Consider the following 14,751-nt stretch of genomic DNA (forward strand, 5'->3'; position numbering starts at 1 on the left):
TTTTCAGCGAGGCACACGTGAACTCCATGGTTCCAAGTTCCGGTTCAGCATCTGGCAGAAGCCGGGATGTTGAAAACAGAACCAAGAGGCACCTCCTGCTTCTCTCTGATGACGCTTCCCTTTTCCCAGCCACACCGGTGTCGGTAATACATTCGCCGACAGCGATGCCAGCTCAGAAGTTACCTCCTGAGTACAAGCAACTAAAGACATTCCCTTTTTTTCCCCAAAGGGACGTGGGACTCCAAGCAGTTTCTGGCAGCATCAGCCCGGCTGGTTTGCAAGCAGCTGTGTACGTGCAGTTGAGATGCTGCTGTTGGACTTTGCTGCTTTGCCGGGCTGTTGCCTGCTCGGGATCTGGCCAAGGAGAAAACTGAACGGCTCTGCTGGTTTTCTCCTTGGTGACATGGGAAGGCACAACAGGTTATAGAACTAATGTTGGTGTTCTGAGTTGTGCTTTAGTCTGGGGAGCATCGTCTAGAAAGGATGCTACCTGCCTGAGGCAGGAACAAGGGCGAAGCTCAGAGTGCCTCAGTTCTTTTTGGATCTTCTCTGTTTGTAAGCCTTGCCTTGTCCTCCAGACAGGAAAATGAGTCTTTTTTTGGGAAGGGGGTGAGCGGGGGAGTGTTGGCTCCAGAGTAAGATGGCTACTGCTATCATTCACTGAGCAAATCTGGCCCAAGAGGGTCTGTTCTGTAGTTTTTCCGAGCAGAGCACTGTTCGACCTCTCATAGCCCGGTTAGTTTCAGGAAGAAACTGTGATCTTCACAGATGAGTTTACTAATTAGTTCATCACCTTGAACCTGGTGATAACTTGTTTATGCTGCAAAATTTGCCTTTCTCATAATGAAGCCCACCCCCCTTGATTTTATCTCCATGTAGTGTGAACATTGTGACCTTTGCATGCTATAGGCGTTAATATCCCACCTATGAAGGAACGTGGAGGCCTGGCTGGGCTTGCCTTGCTCTTTAGTTACTCGGTTCTCTAAACCATGAATTCATCAAAAGCTTTCTTAGGATTTTTGTGCTGTGAAAAACTGCTTGCAACTGTGGTCAGTGTTATTTTCTGCAAAGTAACCTCTGTGATGTTTCTCATAGCAACAAGGATATTCCTGCCTCTAATTTCACGATTCATGAAGTCCACTGCAGCAGATTTCTTGCAGCGTGCCAGTACTGCGAGGTTTACATCCCAATTTCGGAAATGAAGAACCATTTTGCATCTGAGCACGTGGAGGTGAGAAACGCATTCCTCCTCTAAAACTGCTGTCCTCTGTGGCAATTAATCTCATGAGGTCTGTTTATTGTAGGTTACCTGCGAGTGTGGGATGAAGATGGAAAAACAACACTTGGAGGACCACAAGGTTGGTGAACATCTATTGATGTTAGGAGATGTTTTGAAGCTACTCGATGGCATTTCCAAGCACCGATTCCAGAGCCTTTCTGTCAGCCAGGAGCCGGACTGCAAATTGTGATTGAGGCACCCTTTTTATCGAGCCCTAAATTCACACCCTCTGAGAGAAGGTGGTTGGAAACTGCCTTCAAGCAGTGGAGCCTGCTCAAGCCTTCATATCCAAGGGTTATCTGCGATAATTGGTGATTTTGTCCTTGTTAGTGATGAGGATGAAAAATGGTGCGCTGTTTCAGAAACACCGAATATGATGAACTCCACTTCTTCCGGTCCTTTCACATGACGCATTTCTGACTGCTGCAGTGGTCATGTGCATTTTAATAAGTCATGGTGTCCAACAGACTTTGAAAAGAGTTTGTAAAATCAACAGGGGTTTTTTCAATTTCTGACTCCAGTTGGCTGCCGTCACAGGCAATCTTGTAATCAATGTCAGCCCCTTCCCTTCCTATGGCCCCCCCTTGCAGACAGCTCTGCAAGTGCCACCTAAGTCTGCTTATTGCTGACAAACAAAGGATTTTCAAACGGTGAAGATATGACCAGGTCAAACCCCTGGAAGCACTTCATCCTGCACGTTTGTGCGTAGTGGTTCTAGTTTTGCCTGTAAAGCAAATGATGACGTATTCTTGCAGCATCTGCTATTCTAACAGGGCTTTCATCTCTCTGTAACCCCTCTGGAAGGGCAACTTACCTGTCATTCAGTCGCGGGTGAAGGACATAGGCAAGCAATTCTTGCCGAGTAGTAAGTGAGCTGTAAATCTGTTCCCTCGCAGAACACACACGGAGAAGTTTTTTTAGCAGTGCCCAGTGCAATGGGATCAGGACTGGGTTTTGAGACTGTCCCTGAAAGCTATCTTCAAGAAGCACAGTGGGAAGGAATCTGCTGTCCAAGTATGACAGGTTTTAAAGGAATGTCCTGAGTCTTCGGAGTGCTTCAGCTGGCGTGTTTATGACTACACAGGTTACACAGCCTGCTGGTCTTCACATTTCTCACGTGCTATCTTACTCCAGGCTATCCTTCAGCGTAGCTTTAGATCTGGCTAAAGAAAGAATGGACCGCTCAGCTCTTCAGCAAACGGGGAACCTCCCTCCACCTTTGCCTCGCTCTTCCATATGTGAAGAATAATCCCTCGTTCTATTTTCCAGGCGTTTGTGTGCCTTCTGCGACTTGTCCTCTGCCCTTACTGCGAAATACAGCTGCCTTTGAGAGCCATGGTTGACCATGAACTTTACTGCAGCACACGGACGGAGGAATGCGAAAACTGCCACCGCTACATACTGGTGCGAGACCTGAAAGAACATCCTCGGGTCTGCGGGCTAGTGGGGGTACAAACCCGAGGAAGTGCACCGTCTGACTTTGAGGATGAGGATGCACATTTGCAAGACCTCCGGCACAGTGGAAGAGAATCAGGAACAGGTAACTGTGCTGGGCCACTGTGGGGAATGCCCAAGGGGCTAGAAAAGCAGATTTATAGCAGCTGTGTAGGGGACACCCCTTAAGGACATTAGCAGAAGCAATGTTTCAGCAGCACAAAGAAATCAGAAGCGAGGTGAGGTGCAGAGATGAGTAATAACCAGCTTCATATGGGACATTTGGCAGCCGATCCAAGCGTAAGGGTTTGTAACTCTTTCTGGGAAAACACTGGGTAATGACAGCTCCAGAGCCACTGGGAGTGGGCTGATTTTCCCGTGGAACAGAACTGCAAAGGTATAAGCCAGCTACACAGAGGACTGCTGAGGTCCCTGGGGTGAGAGCCCAGGCCACTGCCGATTCTTTTGTCTCAAAGTATCGAGCTTCGCAATGAAAGCGGGAGTTGTTTGCTCGCGGCACATTCTGCCTGGGGTTGTGCGGCAGCTGCGCTCCTCCTCGGTTAAGCAGCAGGGTAGGTAAGATCTGGATGTGGGGTCACGTCTGTAGCACTGCGCATCTCTGCAGTGACGTCCCGGACATCGCTGAGACTATTATCAGCGGGGCAGACATGAAGCGTCAGCTGGTTGTGGAAGGAGAAATGGTGCTAAAGGATTTATTGGAGGCAGTCGTGGGCTTTTTTAGCAGACCGCTGGCTCTATCTTGGACCCCAAAACACTACTCTCACGCTGGATGGCGTGGATTTGCTGATGTGGAATGAATTCAGCAAGTGTGACTAGAGTAACTGTTGCCTTAACGTGTGCTCAGGTTGCCGTCCTGTGACACAGAACAGCAGCCTGTTGCGTAGGGATCCAACTGCGCCAGACTTCTCTCTGGTAGGGGATGTGACTCTGCTTTGCTTTGCAGATGACGAGCCCGTCACCCTGCCGTGTCAAAGTTGTGGCTTGCGGTACCCTATCTATGAGCGGATGGATCACGAGGTTTAGTATTTTCTTGTATTACCTACTGACAAATAATGATTTTGAAAGCTCTAGTAACGCAAACTAAACTAAAGGCCCTGGAGCTGCGCAACAGAAATGTTTGCCTTGCACATCCGAGTGATGTTAAAACCAGCATGTGTGGCTCACAGCTCAGGTGGGAGAGGAGCAGAGGCGTGTAACCTGTGTAGGTAAGAGGGGAAGGAGGCAACGCAGGCTGTCCATCTAGGAGATGGAGGAATGTCTCGCAGGGTAGATGTGAAGAGAGAGAGAGAGAGAAAGGTTAAGGACGTGAATCTATCGGGAGCTCAGGCTAAGCGAGGAGCGGTGGGTTTATGAAGTGCTGAGTGCCGCACAGCGCTCAGCAGGGGATTCAGACGCTTCTCGATATTGCTGCCTGGTATTTCTGCTATGGAGAGAACACCAGGTCTTGGTGCTGCTGAAGCTGTTACTGCTGTTCAAGAACACTGGACAGGTACCAACTAGACCGCTTGGTGCTTTAATGCTTCCGTACACCTAAAGAGCAGAGTCGGGGAGGGGGGTGCCCGCGGAAGAGGCAGTCCTCTGGGCTTCGCTGCTAGGACAGAGAAGCTAGGAAAACGCTACGCTCGCTCATTTTCTCTTTCACAGCTCTTTTGCATTCTTACAGTCCTAACTAGTGACGTTGTGTTTTGCTGGTTGGTTCTTCTGGGCCTTTCCTGTCCTAGGTGATAGTAAAGTCAGTATGAATAGAAATGAGATCTGACAAAATTTCATAGCTTACCACGTGTTAAATGGTCGTGCTGACAGGAAGGACAAGTCCCATCCACCTCCTATGGCAGCTGGCTGGTGGAAGACGACTTTATCTCACAAAGATAACAGATGCTTTCCTTTCTAGTTCCTATTTTTGTTTTGTGGGTCTCTGCCGTCTCCTTTTGTTATTCCTCGATGCAATTAACCGGCAGGAAAACATGACGTTATAACAAGGATAGCCAAGAGGGGCACTTCTGTGGGCAGCATGACTTGGAAATCACTGTTAAACTGATTTTTGTCTTTGCATTTGGTTTTTAAGATGCCACTCATAGCAGGCCAATATCAGGAACCTGATCAGAGCTACCCTGACAGGACTCTAGGGCTGCTTTCCCCATGCTTGGCACTGGCTTTCCAGGGTCATGTGTAGGTGTGAGAGGCACAAGCATGAACAGGAGCAGGTAGGGTTGTTGGCTGGCTGGCGGCAAGGCCCCAGCTACGGGGTGGTTCTGTTCAGCAGGACCGGCTCATGCTGCCAGGTCCAGTTTTGCTCAGGTCCTGTGATAGCCAGTCATTCTTCCTAAGCTCTGGGTAAGAGCAAATGCACGTGTCAGCAAACGATACCTCCCTCTTCCGAACAAACAGTTCCCTACTAACCTTCACCTTGCTGAGGGGGGATGCTCTGCAGTGCTTTTATGGGGATAAGTCTGAATAAACTGTCATGGAAACAGACAGACATCTGTTTTGCTTTAGCTCGTCTGTGTGCTGCGCCCAGCAGCTGAGGACTCCATGCCTCCTAAAGCCAAGAGGCAGAGACAAGAATCAGCAGAGCCACCCTGGACACGAAGCAAGTGCCAAGGTATGGGCAAAACACAGACTGACACACGCACGGTTTTCCTTTACGTTGCAGGAACACTGGGCGTGTTCCAAGCTCAGTAGATGTTGTTACCCTGTTTGGTCTCCAAAATTTACAAATCTTCGATCCTCCACCATTTTATGCAAGAAAGATGAAATCCTTAGAACTCAGTATCCTCAAAGATCTTGGTTGCAAAGCTGTATGCTGCTGGAATGGCAGTTGGCTCTACTTTTGTTACCTGAATGGTCTTGAATCTCTCCGGCTGCATTGACTGTTTCTGTGAAGCGCTGTGTTTGTGTCATCTGAGGAGATGTTTCTCCTTGGCGCACAGGTCGCTGCATGAAGAAGGAGCCTGGACCTCCTGCAGAAGAGGCCCAGCTGCCGAGGAGACCAAGGAAAACGGCAACCGGCAGGAATGCACAGCTGCCCGCTCCCACCTCACGAGGGAAGGCCAGGAAGAAGGCGGCCGGCAAGAGGGGCAGAGCGAGGAAGAGAGGGGCCTGTGAACGTGCAGGTGCGTCACCATCCCCTCAGAGGCCTGCCAAGTGCTCCCGCTCGGAACCCTTCACGTCCGGCCCATCGAGATATTCTCCGAGCCAGCCAAGGTAACACCTCTGCCTTCCGTTCCAGGCAGACGCGCCGGGGCTGCCCCGAAGGGTGAGGGGCCGGCGGCGCTGCAGGAACAAGTTTTGCTCTGCTGGGAGCAGGGGCGCAGCCTCAGCCTGGCGCACTCGCGTCTTCAGGCGGCAGCGACCCAGCAGCGGCGGCAGTGACAAATGCATTTCAGTCCTCTGCCTTGTCCCCTTGCGCTGCAAACCTGGGTGCCCTCATGTGTGCTTGCAGCTGAAAGGGTGTCACTCCATGTAACGCGGCTGGTGCTTATCCGCGTGTCAAACAGCAAAGGTAGACTTTTATAGCCAAGTAGAACGGGCAAAAGGGTCCCTGGGAGACAGTGTCGCAGAGCGCCTTGGTCCCTGTCCAAGGCAGCGCTCTCACCTGAGCTTTCCTCTCTGCTCTTTGAGTACAATCTGGTGGTTCTGCTCCAAAAGAAGTGGGTCAGGGCTCAGGAGAAGCTTCCTCCCAGCCCCCGCAAAGTCTCCCTGGTGTGAAGGACCTGTGCTCAGTTAGCAGTGAGAGCGCTGACGTGGGTGGGCTGGCTTCCTCTGAAAGCATCCCTCTCCATCCTTGACAGCACCAGCAGCGAAGGAGAAAGCAGCCTCAGGACACAGCACACGGGCTGCTCCATGCAGCTGCAGGCGCCGGATCCAGAGGTGAGGCAGCCAGCGCAGAGCAGAGCAGAGCAGAGCGCGTGGCGTCGCTCCCGCGTCGGGTGCGCTACGGCATGAAGCGCTGAGGGCTGATGTGCTGTGGGCTCGCTGCACGCTGGGCTCATCCTGAGCGGGGCTTGCTGGGAGGAGAGGGCAGCGCCTGCCCTGCTGCTCCTCACGGCGCTTTGTTCAGGGGCGTGAGCTGATGTTACAGCCCTTCCTGCACCAGCGAGGCTCTTATCAGTGGCTTCCACTCAGGGACTCTTTGCAAACAGCATTTTCACTTGTTCTTTTTCCCTTTCCCTTTAGCTGATGACCAGGAGCCAGGCAGCTTCGCAGCCACAGGGGAACGGACCCAGCAACTGATAAAGCCACGTTCGGCCCTCTGCGGACTAATTCCATGCAGTAGAAGTCATTTCTTTTAGCATAAGAAAATTACTATGTTGCCATGTCATTGAATTTCTACAGATATTGTCATTTACAAATAAATTATTTATTTTTGCACAGGAGAATTCCTATATTGCCATGTCACCGAGTTTCTACAAATTTAGATAGGTATAGGCAGTTATAGCTACAGCTGGCTATAGGCATAGGCGGCTACAGGCAGTGATCATGATATATACAGGTACTTTTAGGGTGTTCAAGTATACTACAGGTTTTCACTCCTATGATCTATACCAGTAGCACCCCACGCTAGCGGCCCCCACCGTGACCTTGAAACCCCCCTGGGCTGTGTTTCTGTGCCGGCTCTTTGATTACTCCCTGACGCAGTGTTTCTGACCCCCTGAGATTTGAGCCCCTTGTGCCAGTCAGTCTCGAGCGGAGTGAGGCCCCCCGGAGCCGTGTGCCGCAGAGGGGTGTCCGGAGCTCCCCACCTGCGGGAGGCCAGACAGTCTGCAGCGTTGTTTCCAGCAGCTCCGTTCCCCTGCACCAGCGCAGCTGCAGCAGCCCAGGAGTTAATTCTTTCCAGCCCCAAAGAAGGACACGATACATCTCAAGGGATGTTAAGAATCTCCTTTATGCAAGTTACACTCCATGGCCAAGAGCACTTAACAGGTTAATGCTGCGAACGGTACCGAGATGGACACACACCAAGCCAGAACTAATACCCAGCTCCAGAGTTCTGCCATTGTGTAGTGTAATTTTACATTCTGAATGAATAGATAGTTGTAAAAAAAAAAAAAAATCACAAACCAATCTCTGCTTTGACAAAGAAGCCTGTTACAGACAAGGTCAAGTGATTTAGAGCACAAGGAAGTGATGATGATTAGAAAAAGCTTTAATTAGAAGGCCATTTGAGCTCCAGGCAAACCGCTGCAGCACTTCCATTCTAGTGGCATTAAAAAACCCCAACCAACCAAAGAAACAAAAAGCCAGTGCCGCCCCCACCCCCGAGCTCCTCCTCTTGCAGGGCTCAGACCATCCCTCTGAGAAAACCAGCCGGTGAAGGGTATTTACCGGTGTGACATTTCTGCAGGATAAGAAGCTTCATTTACACAGCGAGGTATAAACAGCATCGATACAAAGTCTGTGTTATTTGTAATCACAAATAATTAATTGTAATAAATATGTATCAAGTAACTTTGCAGCACGCCTTTCAGGGCCAAGACGCAGATATGTTCCACTCGGACGTGCTCTCTGGAAGGAGAAGACGGACATTAGCAGCATTTTCTGACTCACAGCCGTACTCCCGGCCTTGGAGAACACCGGCATTCCCAGCTCTCCGGCCCCTGGGAGCAAGTCCACCCAAGGCGCCGAGGCCTTGGAACGGGGGCGTGAAACCCAAACCAAACGCGCCATCCACGGGCCAGGAACAACCCCCAAGCGCATTGCTGGCAGCAACACCAGCGCCACAAACTTCCACCGACCTCCTTCGCGCTTCCCTGTGGCACTTGCCTGGGAACACGCATCCCAGACGGGAACAAAGCGGCTCCCAGCCGCGCCTTCTGCTTAGTTTTCCCCTTGGTCTCCGTCAGCTCCGCGTGTGTTTGCGCTTACTCCGAGTCATTTCTCAGCTACAGATACGCTTCTACCAGGAAATGGACAAGATTCAAGAGTAAATATTCTTCTGACATGTATCCGGCTCTTGGAAAGGGCAATACGCGACAGACAGGTAATAACACAGCTTTCCTAAGCGCAGGAGCTGCAGGCTCTGGATGCCAACAACTAGCTCTACAACTGTTGCGCACACGTTGATTTTTTTTTTCACCATTCGCTGACAGAACAAGAATATACACACTTGTGTAGGCTTTTCTCTCTTCCTCACATTTGATCTTCAGGTTTGCAGTTCTCCTCACCTCGAGGAACTCCATTTAATGTAGGGAAGCCCGCACGTCCTCAGCTCCATCTCTAGAGGGCTCAGCATAGTCTGGAGCTGCAGGGGAATGATGGACCCAAGGCCAGCACGCGCTGCAGTCATGCACGCCGGAGTCTGCAGCTCACGCACCCTCAAGCTGTGGATCGCTGTTGCGTACACATCCTTGTTCTTCCACCTGCAAGGGCAGAGATCCAGGACAAAAAGGAGAGCGCGTAAGAGCCCTCGTGCCCTGCCCCAGCCGCAATGAGGAGAGCGCGGAACCGCATTGCGCAGCCGCCGGCCGGGCTGGCCCGGGGGCAGGGCTGAAGCACCGCCAGGAGCAGTGGGGCGGGGCCGAGTGCGTCGGCGGGGCGGAGCCTGGCCGTGGAAGGGAAGGGGGCGGGTCCCGGCCGGGAAAGGGGGTGGGGCCTGGCCGCGTGCCACCGCCCGTTGCCACGGCGCTGGGGAGCGCGGGTCGATTGTTGCGTGGATTGTTGGGTTGATTGTTGGGTGCGTTGTTGGGTGGATTGTCGGGTGCGTTGTTGGGCTGGACCCATCCCCACAGAGCTGGGAGCGCCCGCAGCCAGGAGCGGGGAGCAGCTCTGCCCGTGCTGCGCCGCGCCGGGCCCCTCGCACTGCCGTAGCCGCTTTCCCTGCAGTGCTGAGAGCGCAGCCGTCTCTCCTGAGCTCTCTGCTCACCTACCCACGTCCCTAGCCACCTGCCCACCCACCCACCCACCCCCGTCCCCATCTTCCTTCCCCCCTACACACCCACCTCCCTCACCATCTTCCTCCCTACACACCTGCCCCCCGCCAGGGAGGCCCGGGGCCGAGGCAGCAGGAGGAACCCGGCTCTTCATCCCAGGACACAGCCATGCCCTCGGCCGCCGATAACCAGGCGGCAACGCTGCGGTGCGGTCACTGGTAAGGCATGCAGCGGAGGCTGCCAGGGGTCTCCGGGAGCCATCACTGCACACACATCCATACGTATCCCCTTGACATGCTGCCACGGGCTGGGAGGGGCAGCTCACTAACGAACATGCCCCCTTCATTACAAACGGCTGGCACGTGGTTCTGCAGTGTCAGGGCCTGACAACCTGCTCAGCCTTGACTCAAGTTTCTGACTTGAGCACGTAGGCAGGAACCAAAGTATTTGGTAGAAACAAAGACTTGGTTTTCAGCGAGGCACACGTGAACTCCATGGTTCCAAGTTCCGGTTCAGCATCTGGCAGAAGCCGGGATGTTGAAAACAGAACCAAGAGGCACCTCCTGCTTCTCTCTGATGACGCTTCCCTTTTCCCAGCCACACCGGTGTCGGTAATACATTCGCCGACAGCGATGCCAGCTCAGAAGTTACCTCCTGAGTACAAGCAACTAAAGACATTCCCTTTTTTTCCCCAAAGGGACGTGGGACTCCAAGCAGTTTCTGGCAGCATCAGCCCGGCTGGTTTGCAAGCAGCTGTGTACGTGCAGTTGAGATGCTGCTGTTGGACTTTGCTGCTTTGCCGGGCTGTTGCCTGCTCGGGATCTGGCCAAGGAGAAAACTGAACGGCTCTGCTGGTTTTCTCCTTGGTGACATGGGAAGGCACAACAGGTTATAGAACTAATGTTGGTGTTCTGAGTTGTGCTTTAGTCTGGGGAGCATCGTCTAGAAAGGATGCTACCTGCCTGAGGCAGGAACAAGGGCGAAGCTCAGAGTGCCTCAGTTCTTTTTGGATCTTCTCTGTTTGTAAGCCTTGCCTTGTCCTCCAGACAGGAAAATGAGTCTTTTTTTGGGAAGGGGGTGAGCGGGGGAGTGTTGGCTCCAGAGTAAGATGGCTACTGCTATCATTCACTGAGCAAATCTGGCCCAAGAGGGTCTGTTCTGTAGTTTTTCCGAGCAGAGCACTGTTCGACCTCTCATAGCCCGGTTAGTTTCAGGAAGAAACTGTGATCTTCACAGATGAGTTTACTAATTAGTTCATCACCTTGAACCTGGTGATAACTTGTTTATGCTGCAAAATTTGCCTTTCTCATAATGAAGCCCACCCCCCTTGATTTTATCTCCATGTAGTGTGAACATTGTGACCTTTGCATGCTATAGGCGTTAATATCCCACCTATGAAGGAACGTGGAGGCCTGGCTGGGCTTGCCTTGCTCTTTAGTTACTCGGTTCTCTAAACCATGAATTCATCAAAAGCTTTCTTAGGATTTTTGTGCTGTGAAAAACTGCTTGCAACTGTGGTCAGTGTTATTTTCTGCAAAGTAACCTCTGTGATGTTTCTCATAGCAACAAGGATATTCCTGCCTCTAATTTCACGATTCATGAAGTCCACTGCAGCAGATTTCTTGCAGCGTGCCAGTACTGCGAGGTTTACATCCCAATTTCGGAAATGAAGAACCATTTTGCATCTGAGCACGTGGAGGTGAGAAACGCATTCCTCCTCTAAAACTGCTGTCCTCTGTGGCAATTAATCTCATGAGGTCTGTTTATTGTAGGTTACCTGCGAGTGTGGGATGAAGATGGAAAAACAACACTTGGAGGACCACAAGGTTGGTGAACATCTATTGATGTTAGGAGATGTTTTGAAGCTACTCGATGGCATTTCCAAGCACCGATTCCAGAGCCTTTCTGTCAGCCAGGAGCCGGACTGCAAATTGTGATTGAGGCACCCTTTTTATCGAGCCCTAAATTCACACCCTCTGAGAGAAGGTGGTTGGAAACTGCCTTCAAGCAGTGGAGCCTGCTCAAGCCTTCATATCCAAGGGTTATCTGCGATAATTGGTGATTTTGTCCTTGTTAGTGATGAGGATGAAAAATGGTGCGCTGTTTCAGAAACACCGAATATGATGAACTCCACTTCTTCCGGTCCTTTCACATGACGCATTTCTGACTGCTGCAGTGGTCATGTGCATTTTAATAAGTCATGGTGTCCAACAGACTTTGAAAAGAGTTTGTAAAATCAACAGGGGTTTTTTCAATTTCTGACTCCAGTTGGCTGCCGTCACAGGCAATCTTGTAATCAATGTCAGCCCCTTCCCTTCCTATGGCCCCCCCTTGCAGACAGCTCTGCAAGTGCCACCTAAGTCTGCTTATTGCTGACAAACAAAGGATTTTCAAACGGTGAAGATATGACCAGGTCAAACCCCTGGAAGCACTTCATCCTGCACGTTTGTGCGTAGTGGTTCTAGTTTTGCCTGTAAAGCAAATGATGACGTATTCTTGCAGCATCTGCTATTCTAACAGGGCTTTCATCTCTCTGTAACCCCTCTGGAAGGGCAACTTACCTGTCATTCAGTCGCGGGTGAAGGACATAGGCAAGCAATTCTTGCCGAGTAGTAAGTGAGCTGTAAATCTGTTCCCTCGCAGAACACACACGGAGAAGTTTTTTTAGCAGTGCCCAGTGCAATGGGATCAGGACTGGGTTTTGAGACTGTCCCTGAAAGCTATCTTCAAGAAGCACAGTGGGAAGGAATCTGCTGTCCAAGTATGACAGGTTTTAAAGGAATGTCCTGAGTCTTCGGAGTGCTTCAGCTGGCGTGTTTATGACTACACAGGTTACACAGCCTGCTGGTCTTCACATTTCTCACGTGCTATCTTACTCCAGGCTATCCTTCAGCGTAGCTTTAGATCTGGCTAAAGAAAGAATGGACCGCTCAGCTCTTCAGCAAACGGGGAACCTCCCTCCACCTTTGCCTCGCTCTTCCATATGTGAAGAATAATCCCTCGTTCTATTTTCCAGGCGTTTGTGTGCCTTCTGCGACTTGTCCTCTGCCCTTACTGCGAAATACAGCTGCCTTTGAGAGCCATGGTTGACCATGAACTTTACTGCAGCACACGGACGGAGGAATGCGAAAACTGCCACCGCTACATACTGGTGCGAGACCTGAAAGAACATCCTCGGGTCTGCGGGCTAGTGGGGGTACAAACCCGAGGAAGTGCACCGTCTGACTTTGAGGATGAGGATGCACATTTGCAAGACCTCCGGCACAGTGGAAGAGAATCAGGAACAGGTAACTGTGCTGGGCCACTGTGGGGAATGCCCAAGGGGCTAGAAAAGCAGATTTATAGCAGCTGTGTAGGGGACACCCCTTAAGGACATTAGCAGAAGCAATGTTTCAGCAGCACAAAGAAATCAGAAGCGAGGTGAGGTGCAGAGATGAGTAATAACCAGCTTCATATGGGACATTTGGCAGCCGATCCAAGCGTAAGGGTTTGTAACTCTTTCTGGGAAAACACTGGGTAATGACAGCTCCAGAGCCACTGGGAGTGGGCTGATTTTCCCGTGGAACAGAACTGCAAAGGTATAAGCCAGCTACACAGAGGACTGCTGAGGTCCCTGGGGTGAGAGCCCAGGCCACTGCCGATTCTTTTGTCTCAAAGTATCGAGCTTCGCAATGAAAGCGGGAGTTGTTTGCTCGCGGCACATTCTGCCTGGGGTTGTGCGGCAGCTGCGCTCCTCCTCGGTTAAGCAGCAGGGTAGGTAAGATCTGGATGTGGGGTCACGTCTGTAGCACTGCGCATCTCTGCAGTGACGTCCCGGACATCGCTGAGACTATTATCAGCGGGGCAGACATGAAGCGTCAGCTGGTTGTGGAAGGAGAAATGGTGCTAAAGGATTTATTGGAGGCAGTCGTGGGCTTTTTTAGCAGACCGCTGGCTCTATCTTGGACCCCAAAACACTACTCTCACGCTGGATGGCGTGGATTTGCTGATGTGGAATGAATTCAGCAAGTGTGACTAGAGTAACTGTTGCCTTAACGTGTGCTCAGGTTGCCGTCCTGTGACACAGAACAGCAGCCTGTTGCGTAGGGATCCAACTGCGCCAGACTTCTCTCTGGTAGGGGATGTGACTCTGCTTTGCTTTGCAGATGACGAGCCCGTCACCCTGCCGTGTCAAAGTTGTGGCTTGCGGTACCCTATCTATGAGCGGATGGATCACGAGGTTTAGTATTTTCTTGTATTACCTACTGACAAATAATGATTTTGAAAGCTCTAGTAACGCAAACTAAACTAAAGGCCCTGGAGCTGCGCAACAGAAATGTTTGCCTTGCACATCCGAGTGATGTTAAAACCAGCATGTGTGGCTCACAGCTCAGGTGGGAGAGGAGCAGAGGCGTGTAACCTGTGTAGGTAAGAGGGGAAGGAGGCAACGCAGGCTGTCCATCTAGGAGATGGAGGAATGTCTCGCAGGGTAGATGTGAAGAGAGAGAGAGAGAGAAAGGTTAAGGACGTGAATCTATCGGGAGCTCAGGCTAAGCGAGGAGCGGTGGGTTTATGAAGTGCTGAGTGCCGCACAGCGCTCAGCAGGGGATTCAGACGCTTCTCGATATTGCTGCCTGGTATTTCTGCTATGGAGAGAACACCAGGTCTTGGTGCTGCTGAAGCTGTTACTGCTGTTCAAGAACACTGGACAGGTACCAACTAGACCGCTTGGTGCTTTAATGCTTCCGTACACCTAAAGAGCAGAGTCGGGGAGGGGGGTGCCCGCGGAAGAGGCAGTCCTCTGGGCTTCGCTGCTAGGACAGAGAAGCTAGGAAAACGCTACGCTCGCTCATTTTCTCTTTCACAGCTCTTTTGCATTCTTACAGTCCTAACTAGTGACGTTGTGTTTTGCTGGTTGGTTCTTCTGGGCCTTTCCTGTCCTAGGTGATAGTAAAGTCAGTATGAATAGAAATGAGATCTGACAAAATTTCATAGCTTACCACGTGTTAAATGGTCGTGCTGACAGGAAGGACAAGTCCCATCCACCTCCTATGGCAGCTGGCTGGTGGAAGACGACTTTATCTCACAAAGATAACAGATGCTTTCCTTTCTAGTTCCTATTTTTGTTTTGTGGGTCTCTGCCGTCTCCTTTTGTTATTCCTCGATGCA

At 51.3% G+C, this 14,751-nt stretch overlaps 3 protein-coding genes across 3 annotated transcripts; all 3 read left to right on the plus strand.

The window, feature by feature from the left end:
* The first annotated feature begins 894 nt into the window (after nt 1-894).
* Nucleotides 895-3,757, plus strand: LOC129783775 (TRAF-type zinc finger domain-containing protein 1-like). Its single transcript, XM_055795083.1, has 4 exons — nt 895-1,231; nt 1,305-1,358; nt 2,549-2,819; nt 3,678-3,757. The coding sequence occupies exons 1-4, from the start codon at nt 1,199-1,201 to the stop codon at nt 3,755-3,757; spliced, it is 438 nt and encodes a 145-aa protein (XP_055651058.1). The 5' UTR covers nt 895-1,198.
* Nucleotides 3,758-5,233: 1,476 nt separating this feature from the next.
* On the plus strand, nt 5,234-7,104 carry LOC129783737 (serine/arginine repetitive matrix protein 2-like). Its single transcript, XM_055794659.1, has 4 exons — nt 5,234-5,336; nt 5,665-5,938; nt 6,526-6,604; nt 6,911-7,104. Exons 1-4 carry the CDS (start codon nt 5,267-5,269, stop codon nt 6,965-6,967), a joined length of 480 nt encoding a protein of 159 aa, XP_055650634.1. The 5' UTR covers nt 5,234-5,266; the 3' UTR covers nt 6,968-7,104.
* A 3,861-nt stretch (nt 7,105-10,965) lies between these two features.
* LOC129783776 (TRAF-type zinc finger domain-containing protein 1-like) lies at nt 10,966-13,828 on the plus strand. Its single transcript, XM_055795084.1, has 4 exons — nt 10,966-11,302; nt 11,376-11,429; nt 12,620-12,890; nt 13,749-13,828. The coding sequence occupies exons 1-4, from the start codon at nt 11,270-11,272 to the stop codon at nt 13,826-13,828; spliced, it is 438 nt and encodes a 145-aa protein (XP_055651059.1). The 5' UTR covers nt 10,966-11,269.
* The last annotated feature ends 923 nt before the right edge of the window (nt 13,829-14,751 follow it).

The sequence above is a fragment of the Falco peregrinus genome, chromosome 2 (assembly GCF_023634155.1).
Source record: "Falco peregrinus isolate bFalPer1 chromosome 2, bFalPer1.pri, whole genome shotgun sequence".
NCBI classification, from domain to species: Eukaryota; Metazoa; Chordata; class Aves; order Falconiformes; family Falconidae; genus Falco; species Falco peregrinus.